The sequence below is a fragment of the Agelaius tricolor genome, unplaced genomic scaffold (assembly GCF_023055355.1).
Source record: "Agelaius tricolor isolate 1412-34295 unplaced genomic scaffold, bAgeTri1.0.p SCAF_13, whole genome shotgun sequence".
In the NCBI taxonomy this organism is placed as follows: Eukaryota; Metazoa; Chordata; class Aves; order Passeriformes; family Icteridae; genus Agelaius; species Agelaius tricolor.
Genome location: NW_027269273.1, coordinates 7,524,014 through 7,546,852, shown reverse-complemented (window position 1 = coordinate 7,546,852; position 22,839 = coordinate 7,524,014). Strand labels below are relative to the sequence as shown.

General features: G+C 38.8%; 1 protein-coding gene across 1 annotated transcript in view; it reads left to right on the top strand.

The window, feature by feature from the left end:
* The window catches only part of NRBF2 (nuclear receptor binding factor 2), an 88,100-nt gene that overhangs the window by 12,374 nt on the left and 52,887 nt on the right, over nucleotides 1-22,839 (top strand). The window contains exon 2 of the mRNA XM_071438614.1: nucleotides 4,381-6,114. Within this exon, the coding sequence (XP_071294715.1) occupies nucleotides 5,984-6,114 (131 nt within the window). The 5' untranslated portion in view covers nucleotides 4,381-5,983. The remainder of the gene's footprint in view (nucleotides 1-4,380; nucleotides 6,115-22,839) is intronic.

The following is a 22,839-nucleotide window of genomic DNA, read 5'->3' as shown; positions in this document are numbered from 1 at the left end:
ATTACACACACTGGAAACAAGATTTGCAGTTTCAGACAAAAAAAATATCTGTGGCTTACTTATCATGTTGCTGGAGGTGGAAAGAGAAACTGTTTCATAGATGTCATGTTGGGATGATGGACTTGATCCAAGGGAAATGTGCTCATATTTTGACTGGGTAGCACTGGTGACTGACTCAGCAGGAGAGTTTAACTAGGAAAAATAACAATGATAACACTGGGAGTATTCTATTTGATCATTCAGATTCATAATTTAGTGATAAAAAAAACCTCTAGAAATTACTTTTATTTTTCCCAGTGGATATCCAGCTGGACACAAGCAGAATTAGTGTCTGAATAAATTATATTTTATAGAGGCATTTGACACACTTCAGATTTTTATTCTGGTTTTGGGAAAAAATCCTGGAAGACTGACGATAGCATGGACTACTGTCTGAAAGCTCCAGATGTTATTTCATCATTCTTTGTGTTGAGGAAACAGAACTGGAAGATAAAACTTGAGTACTGTCAGAAAAGTCAGCGGCTGTATGGATCTCTTCTCTGCGGGATGAATAGGACCTGACAAACACAGGAGCTTAGAGGATGATCTTCCAGACTGGATGATAATTCTTCCATTTTCACTGTCCCCCAGAAGAATCTACCAAACCCGTTTATCTTCATTCAGTATTTTTACTGCTTGAATCTCAATGAAGAGGTTTTCCTCTGATGTAGGTAGTCTGTTACCAAATGCCTGCTCTCCCGAGGGTGACGCCCACTTCATTCAAGTATTCCTGGTGCAGCGGGGATGTTAGTGGCTACTGGCTTGCAGCCAACATCCCACACGTTTCCTCCGCAGCAAAAATGCCTTAATTCTGACCCACTGCCTTTCAAGTAGATAGTGAAAAAAAATCAGTCACAAAGAGCTTTGCTTTTATCTACATTTCCCCTTCAAAAAGATCTGAAAAATAACTTCAGATATTGTTCTTTTCTTTTTCAAGGTCCACGGTCAGCAGGGGTGAGGCTTGGTGCTGCTGTTAGAGCTTGAGCCACAGAAGAAGCTGAAGGCACTCAGTTTGTTTGTAGGTTTGGGCAGAGGAGTTTGCAGCAGGGTGACTGCCCAGGGGCTGGATCAGTGCCTGCTGTTGTGCCAGGGGCTGCATCCAGCACCTCTCCTGAACACCGTTCCTTCTGAAACTGTCACCTACCGTGGGAGCTTGTTTTTCTCAGGCAGGGCACTGACAAAAGATCAGAAGGAACAGCAGATTTTGGCTCTCAGCTGAAGTTTCCCATCCTCATCACAGATAGGAAGAACACTGCTGAGCTTACATGAAGCTGGGGCAGTGTGTGCTGAGCCCAGCATGTGAATGAGCAAGAGGAACTTGCACTTGCTCACAGACTGGGCATGCTGCAGGCCTGGCACGGCCACCACCAGTGGCTTTGAGATGTGACCAATTATGCAACACACACCCATTCTAAGACCCACAAAAGCCAAACACATAAATGGGTTTAAGACCTGTGCACGGAAAATGGGATATAGTGAAACAAAGCTGTCCATTTCCTATCTCCATTGCACATAATCCTAAGGGAAGACAACACAAACACATCTTATATTTGAAAATCTGGCCAAGAAGAGGTGAGGAGAGGTCCAGCAATGCTCTCAGGGGAATGTGGAACCCAAAATTACAACATGAGGAGAGCTGGAATCAGAAAGCAGGGAGAAAAAGCTTTTGGCAAAGTAATGGCAAACCATTGAGTTCATTTCCAGTGGTGTTGTCAGGATGCAAGAAAGATAAACTACTCTCCAAGTGAATGTTATGTAGTGAGAAATATCTGAGGGAAGACATTAAGAAATAGATATAAATCAAAAAGATACCAGGAAAGAAAAGCCCAAAGACAACGACAATCTGGGAAAAATCACCAAGTGAAGGCAGATGGCCAAATCTTGTGATACAGATAGAAAGATAATCTACTTGGTTCAAAAGAACAAGAAAGTCTGGATGGCTAGAAAGAAGAGAGATAATTAAATGGAAAGAAAGGAACTAATTAAAGAAATCATTAATGCTGACCTTGCATAAACAAAGTTTCAAAGATTGCACACATGCTAATTTGAGGAGCAGGATGGCTAGAGGTATGGAGACAATTAAAAATATTCACTCCTCTATACCAGGAATAATGGGAGAATCTGAATGGAGATTAAAAGTATTTGGTACTGTTCCAGTGGATTATGGTCTTGGAAAAATAACATGGAAACAGATGTGGCAATATACTGAATTTAAGGAGAATTGCAAAATGTACCGATGAACTCAAGGAACAAAACTAAAACAGTAAAATGAGCATAGGTTAAAACACAAGCTGCAGAAAACTGACAGCAGGAATGATTTCAGGGAAAAAAACTGGAATAGGTAAATTGGATAAAACAGAGGAAAGGCTGGCAGCCATCATCACCATGACACTTGCATTACATCTCACTTCCAAATGCAGAGTCCAATCTGGGAGAAGGCAAGAAGCAGAATATGCTCTTTTTGGGGAAAAAAGGCTTCTTTCTTTTGTAAGTTCCTGTGTCAGTAGCCATTTTATAGGGCTGCCAATCATGGCATATCAACTGAAAAGCCAGATCATTTTCTAAAGCATTTACCTTCCCAGAGAAAGATTTTCAAGTTGACTGTGTACAATCCAGCTGCTGCTTTTAATCTTTCCCTGACAACAGTAGTTGTTTTATTACTTTGACAGTCATTTTCAGCCCATGAATGGTACCACAGTCCTTGTAAGATAGGAAAACTCTTTTGATCTATAATTTCATAAGGTTTAGCAATAGACAAAGGATTTTTCCGGTATACTTGATCACACACTTGCTGAAGTTTAGGCCTAGAGCAAATAAAAATGCACTGGGCTACCCTTTTGGAGATACACAAAATCTTTCACAATTCCTCACAATTTTGGATAAATAATGACTGCCAGAAAAAAGACAAAAAAAAACTTATTATAAAAATACTGTCTATTAATAGAAAATTAAAAACCAGGTTACTCCTGAAATAACATTGATATACATTGTCACAATCACACTGTTTTAATATAGTATGATCTATAGGATAGAAAATATGTATGCAAGACAGGCATAAGTGCAAAAAAGGAAGGAATTTCAAGCTGTCTGTAATAGCAAAGAGAAACTGGGAGAAAACTCAGGCAGACAGAGTAGTTTTCCAGCATAATGACCTGTTCTCTACTCTACAGCTAAGAACTGAATATTTTGTGCAGTCTGAAATACTGTATAAGCTCTAAAAAGAAAATGTATTTCCAAACAAGACTAGAAAGCCATTCAACAACCATTCAGAGTGAAAAAGCAATTGAAAATTTAAAAATCTGTAATTTTTATTAGTACAGGCTGCTGTACTTTGAGCACTTACACATATGTTAAACTTCTCACACACGTGCATCCCATTTTCTTCTCCTATTCCTATTGGAACACATTCTGCTTTTCCTTATGTATAAGGAATTAAACCAGAAAACATTTCTGATATTCTGAAGTGTAAGGACAGTGTTTCCAGGAGAGCTATTCATTTAGCAGCAGTCAGCTGAATATGTAACTACCTGTGGGGAATATTTAGATAAGGTGCTGCATTGAAGTCTAACTTTGAATTTCATCCTTCAAACATTCTATGTCCATTGGCATAGCCAATTTCCATAAAGACATTCCGTTCTAAAAATCCACACCAGGCTTAAAATTTAAAGAGTAAAAATAAACAAGTCTCTTTTTTGCTGGGTGCAGTTAGAAATCAGTCAGCTTGATACTTAGATTGATTAGAAGGAAATTAAGGAGGATTAAAGGATAAACAGGTGTCCCTTCCCACTCCCTGCACTGTTCAGTTGTTGGTGTCTCTAGTATTCCTTAAATAAGTATATTTCAGTTGACAAAAACATTGGATTTCATACCTTTTGCTAGTCAGCTTCTGTTTATAATCTCTTGAAATTTCCACAGAATTCCCCAAAATCACATTTTCTGGCAAAATACCAGCCTGACTCCTACAGTCTAACATTCAAAACACAAATACTTTGCCTCAGTATTTTCAGATAAACCACTTAATTTGGTTCCATTAAATTATTTGAATAAAATTATTTGAATAAAATAAAAATGCCTCTGTGCAATTATTTAAAAAAACATAAGTTCCTTACCGTCAGCTAAAACTGACCCCAATGTCACTGACCTCAAGAAATCAGCTCTCAGTGCAAGCAGAGAGCTTAACTTCCGTTTCTCTCATTTGTCAGATCTCTAAATGAAAGACTCTTTAAAGGCTTATCTTTGTCTAAAACACTTAAAGTTGTATTTTTAGCTCCACTGTTTTGGAATAATGCACAGTTCTGAGCCTTGCAGATGCAAGATTCTTCTTTCCATTCTTTCCTTCAGATTAGGAAGACTCAGAGGAAAGAATTTGGCCACTGTTGTTTGCTAATTATGTTAAGAAGTGCCTACAGTACATCAACCTCTTGCATCAGACCATGCTTGGAATTACAATTTTCTCAGCATTTGCTCACTCAGTCTTCAGTAACTGAATTATTTCCAGCCATTATCAGTTCTTGGACTTTCCCTTTGAGACCTTAGTCCACTACAGTGGGAAAGACAGACTTACTGCAGGAAATATGGCCGTGTGTTTTTGCATCCTTCCTGCCACATCTTGCAAAATGCTTAAGACATTGTGCAACAGAAATGAATGAAAATTTGAAAGCACAAGCAGAGCTGTGCTCTAATAATCCATGCAAACTCCAGTTCATGTAGGTGTCAGCTCTGAGTACTGTAAATAACGAAGAGGTCTCTCTGGCTCCAAGCCCTGCTGGAGGCAGGAGCAGTTCCTCCCCTCAACTGCAGGTGCAGGTGTTGATTGCTCCCAGCACAGCAGTGCCTGGGGAGTTTCTGCTGCCCCAGACTGCCATGGTGCAGCAGATCACTGCAAGTACAAGGCAGCAGCTCTACAAGTCTGGAAGAACTTTGTGCAAATGGGACTGGCTGTGTTTCAGGGGGTGCAGAATACCCCACCAGGACCATTTTGCCATCTGTAATCATGTTTGTTTAACTGATGATCTACGTCTGCAAAAGCATCAACTTCACAACCAATTATTCATCAAAATCTTACCTCCATGCTTTCTGTTTCCAACACTGACTTTCAGGATATTTCATCTAATAAATCTAAAGTAGACATGTATAAACAAACGTGGCATTTTACTAAGCTTGTTAATTGTGCATCAAGATACACAGTGTTAGAAGTACACCCCATACTGGAGCTCATGGAAGATGAGCATGCAAAAAAGGAAAGATTATTATCTACATGATCAGAAACCTCAATTTGTTTTAGCTTCATCTGTTTTGGATGTTTTGACTGAAAATTGCATTAATAATTTCCAAGATATGACTAACTGATTTAAAATATGATGTCTCCATATGACATTTCAACATTCTGCACACTGTACCTAAGAACAATCAGACTGAAGTCTTTTGAATGCAGTGTTGTGTCTCTGTTCATTTGTAAAATACAACTATCCCCTCATCATTCTGTGTGGGACAAGAGAAATACTAAAGAGCTTTTTGCCTTAGAAGAAGAAGAAAGAAAGAAAGAAGGGAAGTTTTCTCCTCAACAGCAAATAAAGGACCCAATCTCTCAGCACCAGTTCACTGACTCAAATAATCTCTTGGAGAAAGAGACAACTGCTATCTTCTGAATTAGAGTCCCAATAGAAGCTTTTCTGCATAGTGAAGCAAATCAGAAACATAAGGCCCTCATTAGCAGAAGCAGTTTCTCCAGGAACAGAATAGTGACTGGGAAATCATCTGATTCCTGGACATCCAGCATTTCAGCCCTCAGCCCCAGAACAAAAGGAAGGGGGAGGCCAAGGGCCCTGGAACAAAGCTGTGCCCAGAAGGACTCTGCTGCAAAACCTTTTCCAGGCACCTGTAGGACAGTATCTGCTTTCCTTTGGGCTCAGCACCCTTCCAACTCCTCACCTTCCTGCTTGACATGAGGGCAACTTCTGCAGCAAGCACATTCCCACACCTCTTCCTGAGGAGGAAGGATACTTGTCTTCTCCTGGCTTCAGTGTCTGAAGTATCTGCCAATATTGGTGGATGTTGGCACTGCTGTACCAAAAGGTCTGTTGCAACATGTAGGTCGGTGTTCTCTGATAATCCAAAAAATTGTACTGCTGAAAAGGAAAATTTTAAACAACCAAATAATGGCTTGCATAGAAAACAGCACCCTTCTGCATCAACTCTCTGGCATTCTTCCAGCAATTGGTCCTGGGCAGGGTGTTGCAGCATCATTCCAACTTTTGGCATGAGCTCTGTCAATTGCCTTTCCTCCCAGTTCCTATCTTTTCCCTCAAATCAGAAAATGCTTTGTGTTACTGGAGAGAAGGAAGCATCCTCCTCTGGTTAGAGATGCTGAATGAAAAATCAAAAATATGTCTAGCATTTGTATAGGTTATACCTACATACATACACACACACATACATATATATGTAGTTTGTATGGATCTAGTGTCTTATCCAAAGACACTAGATTCTTACATGTAAATAAGAGAGCATTTGGATTGTGGTTTGGGGCAGGTGGTTTCTCATGCAAACATATGAGGCTGCATTACAGCTACAAATGTTTCTTTTGAGCACATAACACCGCAATAGTATGAAACTATCTGTGCAAGCCTTTTACAGGTGATGTTCTTAAGCCTTGAGTTAGTTTATTAGTGTTGCTAAACCAAATGGACTGAAACAGTTAAAACTCATGCATTTTCTATGAGCAGTTTGTAAACAGAGAAAATTGTTGTCCCTGATAAACTGAGTATCAATATGAAGCAAAACCAAGTGTTCAGAAAATTTTCAGCAAATGAGGTAATATTGTGACACATATTATCACCTCTCAGAAAGGAGAGTATATATATTGGTAACAAGCTTCCAAAGCAAACTGGATATGTAGGACTGACCGATTTTTTCTTTTTCATCAATAAAGTGTAGAGGAAATTGCAGAATTGTTATTAATCTTGCCATTTGACACTTCTTGCTGTGAGATTTAATTTCATAAATATTCCTTGAAAGAAGAGGTTTTAAAAACTGGAATGACCTGGGATCCCCAGTGGTGAAAGGTGAAGTGGGCTGTATTTGGAATCACTTCTGCAGAAAGGGAACACCTCAATAAATGCTCCGTGTGACCAGTTCTGACAGAGGGTTGTGTATCTGCCAATGCAACCCACATTTTTTATGCTAGTACAAGTCAGACTAAATATTATCTCCCCTCATGTGACAGACCTTTGATAAAGCAGAATTGGCCTGGTTGATTAGGAGTATGTGTCAAACACAGATAATGGGGGAATCCCTTTCAGCAGCAGCACAGCACCTCAGCAACCATAACAAGGCCAATTTAACAAGCCTTCTGTTTTCCAAGAGATATTAATTGCAGTCCTGTCACATAAGATACAATTCAAGATAAAATACGTAAAAAGGGGGGAATTGGATTTAATTCCATTTTTGTCATGATTATAAATTTTCTTGCAGGACTATGAATCTTACCTCCGCTGATCTGAATACCCTCAATGGCTGGCACACTGCAGCAGAACATTTATTGTTATCAGTTCTGCTGAACACCAGAAGAATGTCGGGTTTTCTGCTGAGTCTTTCTACCACTATGATTTTTATTCTACCCTACACAGTTTGTTTGCTTGTTTCTTTTCTAAAAACACACAAAGCAGGCACCCAATCATGTGTCTCCACCAACAAGGATGCTTCTTCATTCCTCATCACCAGTACTATCAAGATTTTATAAATGGTTCTGCAAATGCCCCATTTGATACTTCCTTAGGGACACTCCCAGGCTTACAGATAAATATCCATCCAAGGATTGTGCTGGATTGATGTACAAACTATCTTCACACAAGTAAATCAGAATCCCCAGTTCAGTGTTTCAATAGTTGTATCTCCAATCAGCTGTCATAATTGAATAAATGTTCTTTGTTTGTGCATTATATAAACTTTGTACTGCCAATGCTTGTGCTCTCAGGCCAGGCTCCTTCAGTCAAGGGAGAAGGCTGACCTGCCATATGCTGGATGCTGCTGCACACATTGCATTTTCACCTGAGTCAGAGCAGCTCCAGGCTGACCCCCTGCATGTGGCACATGCTGAGCAGTGGCTGCTGCCTGCATGTGCACTGTGGCACTAAACAGGTCTCAGCCACCAAGCTGCTCATCTTCCTGTATGGAGGATTTTCCATTAAAATTAATTCTAACAAATTCCATTAATTCTAACAAATTGTCACTTCTGTGGATGCAATGTGCTTCTGAATGAGATCTAAGTTGTCTTCTAACAGTGAATACCTTTGTGACAAAACACTGACTGCAAAGTTCCAATGGCAGTATATTCAACTCTAAATATTCCCAAATTATATCAAAATGGGAGAAAGTTGGAGAAATTTAATCCTTACTCTTAATGTCGACATGAGGCTAGAATAGTTCAGTTTCTTTAAAGATATTGCAGCAGATTTTTTTTTTTTTTTTTTTTTTTTTTTTTTTTTTTTTTTTTTTTTTTTTTTTTTTTGCTAAATAGAGGAACCTTAAAGCTGTTCATAATCCTAAACCTCTTGCCCTGGCTGTGCCAAGAACTCCAAAATCATGACATGTATCACCTGTAAACATACCTTGGTCATCAAGAGGTTGATTTTCTTCCCATGACTGAGAAAGAAATAGATGGGAAAAAACCCAAAGATGGGCTACTTTTTCTATAAAATATGTTAATGACATTTTTTCGGCAAGGAACAAGGATGCCCACAAAGACAGACTTTTGGGAATATTTAGCATTTATATAGGTCTTTACATACGAATCTGAGAGATTACCTCAGACTGTTTAGGATATGATAAAAACCCAGAGTCTAAAGCTGCTTGCTTATGAAGTTCAGGCAAGCATAGGCTCACCAGCAGAGTGGTTACATTAAGGGACTTGGGGTGACAGCTTGTAATAAAACCTTCCTTTCATACATTGATGCCAGCAGTAAGGTTCACCATTTTCTGCTCAGAGCCTGCATATTCAGGAAACATGGAACTGAAATTCAGCCAGGCACACACATCCCCCAGAAGTGAAAGCATGGTGTGTCAGCCAAATGACACAAAACACTAAAGCACACGTTTTAAAGTCTGGTCTTACTCAGCAAAATATTTGCATGCTTTTGGACATGTCTCCAAATGACAGCATTTCCTAAATGCTTTCCTCAAGAAGTGAGGCCTCATTTGGCCTAAAGATGCAAGCAATGTACTAACCTGAATTCTTAGAAGTATATGGGAGTCCCAATTAATGTTTTAAAAGTCCCAGCTGGAAATGATCTGCATTTCAGGAACCTCAATAACTTTACAAATTCTGTCCAAGGAGTTTAATTTGCTTCTGAAAGGAGGTGCTTTAAAGATTATAAATATACAATTGACAGTAATAGAACCTAAGCATGTAATCCAGTACCTGTTGGGCCAGAAAGCAAGTCTGACACTAAAATGAGCAGCTCTTTGCTGCTTGTATGAAAATGCTGAGATCATTCCAGGTGACCCTGTGCAAAGACAAAAGAACCAACGAGTTTTTGTACACACTATTTTCTAATTGCAAGAAAAAAAACCAAAACACAGAGATGTGAGAAAATTAACTGGTAAAATTATCAAATAATCATGATTTGGGGGTGTTGTTGCTGTTTTTTAAGATTTCCTTTAATAACAAATATTGACATTGTAGGATGGTGCAATATATCATTTCATACTATGCACTCTGAAATATCCTGAGATTATTCAGTTCATTTTTCTGAAAACTACCACGTATATACAAGCTACTTAATTAAATACAGGATGTTATCTTCTAGCAACCCCCTTCCACATTCTGAACATGAAAGCATACACTAGAATATTGATAGCCCATCCAATATTTTCATGTTGGAAAACACATTAGTTTTCAGTAATGACAGGGAGTCATCAAGGAAAAGAAAAAATAAAAGAATGAATATATGAACTAATTTTGATTCTCTTTTGTACTGTCACATGGTGAGCAAATAAGAGCCTGATGTAGGTGAAAGCAGCACTTGCTCTCTGTTGCAGGGAGATCACTTACCCCGAGCTGGGATGGGCTCTTTGCTGTGACCTTTGTGAAGCCGCCCCCGCTGCCCCGCAGTTAACACGTTCTGAAGACCCTCCTTTGTCTCTGTGCCTCTGGTCACATACTAGCAGCGGGCTCTGCTACAGTGGAATTAATTAAACAAACTGCTCCCAGCTTTAATCTTTCATACAGCAGCCAGTGCAACAGAAACTATCTCATGAATCACATATTTGTACACAAACATCAGAGGAAATACATGTATGAATGTGGTCTACATGCCCGTTGATATTTTCACCCTGTTCCATGATAGCTGCTTCCTAAACCAACCAACCATGAGTAAAAAAAAATAATAGCAAGGACAGATTTGTCCTCTTATATTGAATTTCAATGATCACGATGCAACCCACAACAACCCAGAAAACAAGCCTCTCAGTATACAGAAAACTTCAAAATCACCAGCACAGAAGTACCAGACAAACATCTAGACTTCAACAGATCAGGGTTAAAACGCCACAAAGTGGTGTTCCCCCACCCCACAACCTGGGCAGGGAATGTGAGATGGTATCAGATGAAACCTAGCATTTTTATATGGGTTTTCCAGGACATCTGGAACCCCTCAGGTGAGCACATAATTGACATCCTCTTGGCCCTTCAGTTTGCTCTCCCTGCATGGCACCAGCTCTGTGGGCCTCTACAAACAGCAAAAACTCACAGGAGCACCTGAGGCAAGGTGGCAGCTGCAACAGATAACATCTCGTTATTTGTTCATACACTCCAGCCTTCCAGCAAACATCTCCAGTTCTCAGTTTAGGCCAAACCCTTCCTTCCTTCCTTCCTTCCTAAAGTAAGAGGTTGGTGTCCAGGTCAGCACTGAAGAACGGCTCTGGTACCCTGGGGTATGAGATTTTACATGAGCTGGGGAGGGAGTGTGATTTTACATGAGTTAGCGAGTCTCCTCTCTACTGTTCAAGGAAGGCATTTATTATTACCAGAGAAATTAGAATCCTTTAAGCCCACTAAGTACTTAAAATGCAACTACTTCAAAAAGACAAACTACAACTGAAGTTTTCAGCAGTGGCTTTCAGAGCCCCACCCTCAGCAAAGCAGAAAGAAAAGAAATGGGAGCTCAGCACTTCTCACAAAATAGGGTTGTGTAAAACCCCCAGGCCAAAAATACTCTTCAGAGATCCTCAGAGAACATAAAAGATCAAAACTTCAACCTCAGCCCTGTGTATCTGAATTGCTAATAGATGCATAGTACCGTCTCCATCTGCAGTATCACACAACGAGGATTAGAGGTAATCATGTTTTTAAGGAAAGGGAGTGTTTCACATTGCCAGAAGCATCTTCAAAACTCAGATTCAGAATTATGATGTAGCATTTTCTGTCTTGCCCTGAACAAGGTTTTCAATGACCAGTTTATGAACAGCTGCACCAATACTGCACTCTTCTTATGTGCTAAAGAACACTGGGACATTGCAAAACTACAAAGGCTTGTCCTGTCCATTTAACCAGCATGTCACATGGAGACAAAGCATAATGCAGCTCTGTGAAAAGTCCACCCACAAACTTCATTTCACACTATAAGAATGAGGCACTTGAGTTCTCTGTCTTCCTTCTCTCACAGGAGTTCACATGACAGCAACTTAAATATTTTGGAGACTCAAGAATACAGCCTTTCAAAAAGTTACCTGCTTTTAAAAAAGTAGTCATAAAAGATATTTTGGTATTTCTTTCTTGTTCAAAACCTTTGTATTCAGTTTGTTTTAAAATGTAGATCAGTATTGAACAATAAAATAGAGTAGTTGTCATTGAAGAGAAAAGCTGTATCATCTTATTAAAACCTAACTCTATAGAATTAGAATCCACAGCACTTGGAAGGGAATTAAAATGCTATCACTAGAAATATTTTTTTTCATTAATGAAACATAGTGTCTTAAATTGCAAGCTAAATTTTAAAAAACGTTTCAGTATTTTTTATCAAAGAGGAGACATTTATTTTATCAATTAAACCCATAACAAAACCCCCATTATACTGACACAGCAGTACCAAAGAGAACAACCCCCCTTCCTGCATGCACACTCATGCACACATACAAACACACACTCCTTTTACCCAAAGCTGGCAGAAAAGACCCACAGATCCAAAGGGAAGGGCCAAAGGAGCAACAAACCAAAATATCAACTGTCAGAAGAAAATATCCCTCAGCAAAGCTGTATTTGGAAGACAGTGTCATGTTGTTAACATGCTGTGTTCATGGAACTACACAATCACGTAGTAAAAAGAAATTAAAAGGAAGGAGTAGTGAAGAAGATTTGAAACTATTATTTTAGGACTCTATTTTCCCTAAGCAGAGATGTAGGAAATAGTGAGGATTGTAGTAAAGAGATCAAATATTCCTGGAAGAAGATCTTTATATAAAAAATTGAATTGTTCCTATTTGGTTTTATACAGATTTTATAAGCCCTGAAATAACCCTTTTAAGCATTTAATTTCATAACTAATTAATTTTCTGCAGTGGGGAACTACAACAAACTTGGAACAATTTTCTTAAATGAAGAGACAGCTGATGGCTCAGGTTTCCCAGCACTGCTCATCCTCAGCATTCAGTGACAAACTTCGCCACTGATGTCCCCACGCAGCAGTCTCAGCAAGGCCAACCACCTGCATTTACCTTGAAAAAATGGAAAATATCCTTCTGCCAGGCAAAGGGAGGCCAACAGCTTTATAGCAATACCAGCAATATGCCAGTCCTCATAGTCAGGAGGAAGAATCCATTTAAATGTCAGGACTAAATGAGGCCTTTAAGACCCATCTCTATGACATGCAGGTGAGCACAATGAAGTTACAGTGACAAACCTTGCACAGATGCAGCTGGAGCAGGGTATGGCCATTGGAGCCAGCTGAAAGCTGCAGACAGCCAGATGGGAGATCCTCCAGACAGGGTAATCCCACTCTCAAGAAAAAAAAGGAAAAAAGAAAACTTTGGCATTACCAGGTGCAGCTTTAAGCAGGTGCCAGTCTTCCTCAGCTGAAGTAATTGAACAGAACTTCAGGAATGAAAAACAGCTTACTCAGGTACTTATGAAAAATTAAGCTAGAAGACTGTGATGGGAACAGGATAAATGACAGTTCTGTTGCCTTCTTAGGAACTCTTTTGGAAAACAAACCAGTGTAAAAAATCAACAAATTAATCACCATTGAGCTATTTTCCTCATGACTACATAACCTACACAACTTGAGGAGGGAAAGTGTTTCTCTGCAACCCAGACTGTTGAGAAACTACCCTGCAAATAAGAACACTCTCTCTCTTCATTGCAATGGGTCTTGACATTGACTTTTTCATGTTAATTATCCAAATTCAATCCCAGTATTTCCTTGAATCAAAGCAGCAAAGACATATGAACATCAACCAACAGGTAAGGCCACGAAGCACAAATGCTTTGATGGTCAGTGGTACTCCCTGTACCAGTTACCTTCTTGTTTTGGAAAAAAAAAAAGGAACCTTTAGAGAAAGAAAAAACACCACTGAATCATTTGACAGAACATATTTCTCAACTACAGCAAGCTCTAGTGTAATCACAGCCAAAGAAAACTGGCAGAGGATTTGGCTGTAGCAAAGACACTTGTCTAAGTATGAAGTTTCCCATACTGTGAGTTCTGAGATACTGGGCATCACTGCACCCCTATTTGTGAAGGGTTTTGAAGCAGGGGAGCAGAAGAAATGAGAGCAGCATATAAATGGGAGCCAACACGCTTACAAGGACTATATGGTGCACATTAGTGTCTGAAGAAGCAGACTGAATGGGTACACAGGAACATCTGCCAAGCCAAGCACAGAAATAACAGAAATATATGAAAATCCAATATTGAATTCTGTGTGTTTTTTATAAGCACCTTGATGATAGAGGCCCCAAAGAAAGGAAGAAGCTGTGTCAATTTGTAAACATGATTTTGATCATGGAAGACACTGGAGTCATCCAAAAAGCCTGGGAGGGCTTTCACCTACCTTATTTTACCTCTATCTTTCTCACATGCACACTCAGTCTCATACTGGTCATGTGCCATGTTTGAGTAGCTATGTAATAGAACAGGACTGTTCCAAACAGAGAAGGAACATGCATGAAGATACAAACGGGGGTTGCAGGAATGGGCATGAAATACTCTGTGCAGGCTTGCCTTATCTCCTGGGCTGCACTTCCACAAGCTGGAGACCTGCTTTTTGTTCCTAGAGCTCAGGGTGCTGAACTTCCAGCAGGAATACAGCATCAGGTGCTGTTTTCCAGAACACCATTGCTGCCCCCCCTCCTTTTCTGAGGCAAGATATGCCTCTGCTACTGACTGATTCCTAAGAGCATGAGAGCTGAACAACATTTACATTTACACAAACTATACTATATAGTGTGTGAAAGCAAAGCTTTGGTTCAACCCGAGGCAGCAGCCTCTGAAGGAACCAGATGGGCCCATGAATAGGTGGAAATAACCAGCTCACAGAGAATTCAGCATCATGGTGTGCATCTCTGACGAAGTTCACAAAAAACTACCTCAAGGTAACAAGGGCTTTGAAAGTAAAACCATCAACAGCACAGCAATGGGCAAGAAATTTGATTGTAACCTGTAAATCAAACATCAAAGGTCTTACAAGGCCACTGATGGCAGGTGGACACTTAACATAAATGTGATAGTGTATGCCTAATATAAACAGCTCTCTTAATCTCTTCTTTCACATGCATAAGTAACTCACACTGCATGTAAATGTCATATCTAGTAAACAATTCATTTAAAATCATTTATGAACAGCTTAAAATGTATTTTAATCCTATTTTTCTAAAGGTCAGATAATGCAAAGAAGAACAGATAAAAAGGATACAAAAGCTTACCCAGGTGATAATTTGAGTATCCTACTGATAGCTTACATAACATAATGGTATTTATAAAAAAAAATAAGCAGTATGTAAGTAAGAAAGGATAAATAGTGTGACAGAACCAATACTAAAACTCAGGAAATTCCCATTAAGGCAGTTCATCCCAAGTTTACCATTGTATAAAACAGCATGAGAGAATTTACTCTTAGGTATACAGATACAAGTATATCAAATGATTATAACATAAAAGTATATTCTTTTTCCAGTACAGATGTGTTAAACCATTGGCTTTGGCTCCAGATCTGATTTTCACTCCCACCAGACTCTGGGAAAGGCCACAGCCTGTGTTTTGAACATGTCATTTCAGGACATAAAATGAGAACTAAAACCTGCAGTACCCAGCATAAGAGGAATTCTGAATTTACAACACTACCTCTACTCTATAGCTTGACTTCAAAAGTTGAAGGTCAAGCCAGGACAAGCTGGGCCTTCTGATGTGTGTGTGACAGTGTCTGGTGTCACATGTAGCCTTATGCCTTAGACAGGCCACACTTTCAAAAACTGCTTGCATTTTCCCTCCTTCCCTAGAGAGCACATTAAATGCACACGCACCATGACAAATTCAGCTTAGCAGTAGAAGTTAACTAAACATGAGAAGTTATTACTGGTAAGCCCCTAACAGGAAAAATGCATCTTCCCCTGGCCTTCTCAATGCCATACTGGTGTGTACACATGGACATATATTTATGATAGTTTAGAACAGTTTAAAAGGAAATGTTTGCCTCTACTTTTTATTTGTTAGATTGTTTGTGACCTACATTACAGGACTGGTAATTTGAACAATCCAAGAGGTTCTCTCTTTGGGGAGGGAAGAACAAAATACAGTGTACATTTACTATTTGCATAGGGGCTTCTCAACACCTTGTCAGATTTTCCTTCTCATTTCTCATTTGACACTGTCTCTATGATCTCAGGTTGTTGGAGTAGGTAAGAGCCACACAAACAGCTCCTGTAATTATTGACAAGTTGATGCATCCCCAGAAATTACTATTCCCCCAGATTTCCAAGAATATTCCTGAATAGTTTAGTCTGAAAAACAGATAAAATATTTTAAACAAAAACAGGAATGTTTGTTGCCTCCTTGTAGCCTGGGCAGGCTCTAAACAGTTGGAGATTTTGTATTCCTGCCCAGTGGTCCCCCTCAAGGGCAAATGGCTTCGACATGTATCTGACAGCAGAAGGTTTCTACTCTGACACCTCAGCCTTGTGCAAGTGCAGGGTCAATGTCTCCTGGCAAATAGCTGAGCTTGGGCCTGCTGAGGGAAGGTTGTTCCCTGGCTGGTGCTTGGTCCCTGGCAGCCTGAGGAATGACTCAATGATGCCATGTCCTGGTCCAAATGTCTTCAGAATTGGTGCAGATATGTGGCACAGCAAAACAACATTGTGTTTGTCCCACCTTACAAACTGTGAGTAACTGAACTATTCGAGTTACTCCTTCTAGCCCTCAGAGCAATCCATCAAATCAGAAACTTATGGATGGTAAGGTTTTTGTCCAGGGAAGAGAACTGTAAAGAAACACCAGAGTCAGGAAGGCATTTTCGCCCAGGCCAAGCTTACTTTTACCCTTTTTATTGCTACCTACTACCACTGCAGTGACCTAGGACATTTCTGTGGCTCTAGTTTAGTGGCTTTAGATCTTTTATACCAATGGTCTCTATTTTATAAGATGGTGACAGAAACTTCCATCCCTTGGGAAAAGAAGGAGGAAGCTAGATAGATATTTAGTGGACTGGTCAGAACTACAAGCATTTGGCAAATTTGTTAACCTGAGATGACATATAATTATATAATTTTTTATTAATTTTGAAAATGTTACACTCAAGGAGAAAACATACTCAAAGAACAGTCTCAGATACTACAGGGAGAGAAAGACAAGTATACAAGCAAGGAGAAAGATATAGAACCTGAAAAGCCACTTGAGTAAATTTACTCACAGGATCAGTCACACAAACCAGTTCCTGAACTGCTTCTTTGTGGATCACTACTTGGGAAACACAGACAGCAGCTAAAATATTCTTCCCCAAAACTGGTCAAGGATCTTTGTCTGCTGGATGAGGTTTAAGCTTGTGCTGAGCTCTTAAAAACTACAGTGATTATTTTCAACAAAAGAATTTTATGAAGAACAAAAAGGCAGATGAAGATCCCAGATACCTTTAATTCCAGATGTAAAATAATTTTCTTTTAGAAAGGATTCACGTTACAAAAACAGTTTTATTTGCTTAGCTGTTACACAGTTTTATGTTTCTTTTTTTCACTCACCTTCTGAAGAAAGAAAAAGTAAGTGAAAACAAAAAGCTGATAGTGGAATACATTATGAAATATGAAGAATCATGGGACCAACTGACCACTCCAGTGATTAGGAAAACTGTAAACTATTTAAAGAGAGCAGTTTTCACTGCTCTTCATTAGCGTCTGATTACCTCAGCCATTAACATTTGGCTCTTATTATGATGATTGTGAAATACTGTTCACATTAATGGACAAAAGAAATTTGACATGGCTATCTTGATTAACTCATCAATAATAATTTGGAATAATTTTTCTTCATTCACTGGATGAATCGTTCATATGTGCTTTAATAATGCACATTGTTGTATAGTAAATTAGCATGAAGATTACCCACCTCTGGGAGCTACACTGTACTTCAAAGTATTGCTCAAAAGACATTTCAAATTTGAATTTTACTTAAAAAAAAAGAAAAAAAAAAAAAAAAGAAAAGGAAAGATCAGAAACAATGACTTCTTTTTAACTGTTCAGTACATCAAGACATACAGCCCTCAAGTTATGCAACTGAGCTCAACCTTTAAGCCACCAGATACTCAATATGTAAAAAACACACTCCCCACCTATTTGCATTCTTCTTCAGAGACTAAAGCAAAACTCTTGTTCTTTATAAGACAAATATAAACTTGAATAATAAACTGACTAAAATGAAGTAATCCTTACCTAAACAGATAAGAATATAACCAAAGTCCACCAGGCTCTTTGTGGATCCAGCCTTGCAAACCTCCACTCACATGAGGTTTCATTGGCAATGTGACTGTGAACTCAAACCCTACTCCTGGAAGTCAGTCCTATGTCCATGCAAAAAGCCCTGACAAGTCAGCCTCTTGCTGAGGATTATCTGTGCAGGACAGGAGGAGAGGCACTCCTGGCTCTAAGCCATGCCATGGTCCCTGTGGCAGGTTATGATCCACCTCAGCTCTTTGCAGCAGCAATTTTCACATGCCTCAAACAGGTAACTCTGTGAAAATGCAGTGACACACACCTCTTTGCAAAAGCCAACATCAATATTGGCTGATATTGATGATTCTCAACATTCTCAGTTCTCTTCTCACTGTATCTTACTCCATTTCTTCGCCCAGAATAACCACTTCATTTCTGAAAGTGCATCAAGAAGTTGTCTTACCTTTTAGCTCTTTCCTACCTGCTGTAATTGGACATCCAGAGCTCTGAGGAAAGGCAACCTGCTTCTTTCACCTTCTGGGCTGTACCCACCACCTGCCAGCAGCCACCACCCTGAGTCAGGTGTCAACAATCCTGTGCTCCTGCCACAGCCAGTGGCAGAGGGTCAGAAAGAAGGTAACACAGGGTGGATGTACACATAGCAGATTCCTAAGCCAGGCAGGGCACCTTTGCACTTCACTAGATGGAATTTTCTTCCATTGATTTTTCTAATTTCTTTTAGAACATGTAAGCCTGTAACAATCTACAGCATTCCATGGTGGTGACTTCCAGAGTTTAACTGCACACTGTGGCAAGAAGTTACTTCTTTTGCTTGTTTTCAATCCACAGCCTGGGGGTGTTTTTTCAATGGCTCCTGGGAGTTGTATAGGGGATAAGGAACAGTAATTCCCAAATCAATTTTTTTATGGATTTTACAGCTTTCTATAATCCCTTTCTCAATTCCCTCTCTTCTGTGCAAAGTGCTAACTGTTCAGCTGAGCTCATGGTTAACTGCAATGATCAAACTGTTTTTCTACCTTGTTTCCTGCTCTTTTCCTAATTTTGTGTGGGTTTTGCCTGCTACTGAGCACTGATTAAATGTTTTCAAGAGCTGCGATAATGCCATCATGACAGTAAGCAATTCAGAACACATTACTGTGCATGCAGCATCAGGTGTTTTCCCCATGTACCTTAATTTAATTTAATCTGTACTGAATGTCATCCCCCTTTTTAATTTCCTAGACATTCTATAGGATGAAACTGTTCTATCTACCTTTTAAAACCTTTATTCTTTCAATATCTTTAGTTAACTGCCCTAATAATGTCACATCAGCAAATACTCTCACTACCCCACCACTCACCTTACAAGTGATTATGAAGATGTAGAACAGCCCAGGACTAGCACTCATTTCCAAAGGACTCTCCTGTGATGTCTCTCCATTGAGCAACCTAATAATTTATTCTTGCTCCTTGTTTTGTACCTTCAATTAACTCTTTTATCCACATGAAGTACTTCCATCTTTCACAGCTCAGCTTCTTTAGGAAGCTTTGGGGAGGGCCCACACTAAAAGTCTAAAACTGGGGAAGAGAAGAAAGGAGCAATAACAAACCATTGCCATGTCTTTATCTCCCATTTTCCATCTTTTAGACATGCATCTTGGTTATAATCTTCCACAAAAACAATCTTTTTGAAGACTGTTGTATTTTGTCCTTTTCTAAATGGTCATTCTTAAATAGCAAGGATCCCAGCAGCCGTTATACACGGTACATATTGGCAACAAAATCACCTAACATAATTTCATTAATTCACCCATTGCAAAACTGTTTCAAAGGATGGAAGTTACCACTGGGAATGGAGAAGGAGAATAACATTTGTTTGACAATAAAGATTAATTGGAAAATGAACTGCAAAATGGATGCTTGTGGAGGAATAACTAACATAATAGTATATTCGGGGTATTTTCCTCTTTATGTACAGTAAATAATCTATATAAATCCCCCACTCATAGAGATGAGCATAAATCCTACATAAATATTCAAATACTTTTTATAGTTACAACGGGAAGCACATCTTCCTGTCGTTTCCAGCTGAAATAATGCTTATGTGATTTTTTCTCTCTGAGCTTTCTGTGGCAGCTCTTTCAGCAGGCCGGCTGTGCTGCAGAGCCAGGAGGGCAGCTGTTCATGTGGAGCACATTCTCAGCACAAGGGCTCCAGCAGGAACATTCACACCTCCAGCCAACGCCGTTGGCATCGGCGCTGCCAGCAGGATCCGGGAGATTTCCGCTCTTTCAAACACCTATCGTATGACACCGCTCGGCTCGTGTGGGTTTGTCATTCCAGGAGACACAATTCAGCCTCTCTGGAGTGTGTTCTCAAAGCTCAAAAAGATATAAACAAAGGAAATGACATGTGGTTTTATGATCATTGCTATAAAACATTTTATCAGCTGAGGGACGGTATTTCAAGCTGCAATATATATTCATATGAATAATTCTTAGTTAACTGGGTAATTCTCTCAATTTTATTAGATTTATTTATTCTAGATTCTTAACTATTGAAGGCCAGTCCAGTTTAGGTAGAGATCTTGCCTAGAAGCTGGACATTGAGCCTAGAGCGGCAAAAATACTCTTTTTATGACTATCAACCACTAAGATTTGCAGAATGAGAAATAATTTCATTTTTTCTGTCTTTTTTTCTGAAGTCTGAGGAGAGAGGTACATTGAAAAGTCATTACAGAGGGAAGGGGGAAAAAATAGTGAAATTAAGACTTAGATGTATAATTAGGGGTTCTGATTTAAAAAAAACCCCAAAACCAAAACCAAACAAACAAACAAACAAAAAACAAACCAAAAACACAAACCCAAGGCACTGAAATTCTTACACTTCATTAAAATTTCCCACCAAAATCTATATCCTTTACACAAGGAAAATACAATTTTGAACAAAATTCTATTTTCTATTTGGATATCGTTTTGACTGAAAAACTTTCATCAGTTTTACTGGGTCAGAAAGGAGACACCAGTCACTGTGTGTGTTTCCCTTTTCACCATTATAGGAAGAAGTATTTATTGGATTGCATAAGGACTATTTCTATGTAATATAATGATTTCTATTTTTCTATGTTAATATTCTAGTATTTTATTATATAGAAATAGTCCTCATGCAGTTCAAAGTCTTCCATGGGCTCAGCTAAATACAATTCCTTTTCTTCACAAATAAGCACATTTGCAAATCATTTGTGGGACACATTTTTTGTACACACATTTATGTTGCATTGTTCTCTTGTTCCAAGAAAGTAACTGCCCTTAATTAACAAGCCTTGTACTTTTATCCCTATCATACTTCTATTAAAAATTCCAGTATCATATAGTTAACAATACTTAGTGAACCAATTGTTTTCCTTCATTATTTTGAGAAACCAAAAGTTGTACTTGCCATCATCACCAGAATCAAAATTTCTTCAACAGGGAGAACACATAAATATAAACTTTGAGAACAGTGAGATTGTAAGAATGAATAAAGACAACCAACATTATTTGCCTGCTGCATCCCACTGACTAAAAATGGTCTGACTATTACATACAGTAGAAGCTATTTATATACTGATGCACACAATACACATTAATGAGCTCTCTTGGGGGTTTATGATCATAAAAGATATTGCTAGAAACAATGAAAATAACTGGGGGTAAAATTATCCTTGAAGTAAAATATTAATAAATTATTTCTTTTTTCAGTATATTGATTGAGATGTTCCCATTTGTGACAAACTCAGTGCCATTTACAATGTATAATTTGGTTGAGAGTAAGAGGTGAGAGGATTAAGTACCCTCAGCTCTCCCATAATGTGGCTGCACTGTTGAACCACTGCCACAAAAAGTCAACTCATGAAGTCTATCTGGACAAAACCAGTTAAACCATCTTTCCAAAAAGATCTTATTTTCAAAAAGCATACCACTATAGGAAAGATAGGATAGAATGTGGATGCTACTGTTTGGTTCTCAATACCTAAAAAACACTCACCAGACTGACAAAAGCACATAACAATATTCCTCTATATATTATAGATATGCATGTGTGTGTGTAAAATAATTTCATTTGATCATGTTTAAAAATTGAGGGGACTAGGATGCATGGCTTTTCTTCCATTTTGAAGCATGATACTCCTTTACTATTCCAGTATCCTTCAGATACAGGTCCCATGTGACCAGATCAGTTCAGATTTCATCTGAGTGAAGTCTTGGGCTCTGCATTATAGGAAATATCCAAACACCAAAAATAACTGCTTGAACTAGAATTAATCACAGCACCAAACCCTGTTTCCCAAATGGCTTCAGTGACAGGAGGTCTGAGGAAAAGCACCTAATAGATGGATCAGAGTGCATATTTGATTTGTGTAAAAATAGGATGCCATATCACCTGCAGCTATATGCTAATTTAGTATAGTTCTTACATTGAGGGGGCTGTGCTATTATCAACAGGGTAGAGCTCACTGTACAATACCAGGCATATGAACAGCATTAATCAATTAACAGAAACCTCAAAAACAAAACCAGAAACTTTTGAAATTGCTCAGTATGTACATGTTCTCCTGTACATAAGCCAGAGTATACTTTAATTTGTGCATTTAATGTAATAATAATTTTCTACTTTTAAGTTAGTATCTCCTGCCTGTAGTCAGCTTGCTTTGTTGATCTCTCTTTTCCTGATACCTCATTTCTATGTTTTTAAGTCGTTTTCTTTTAAATCAGGCCTTTAAAAAATTCCACAGTATCATCTTCAATCAGAAACATAATGTTATTTTTCTAATAAAGCCTTGTCAAATTAGACACCCTTTATGGACAATACAGCAACTTAATTGGCATGTTTTTAAAATTAACCTACCTTTC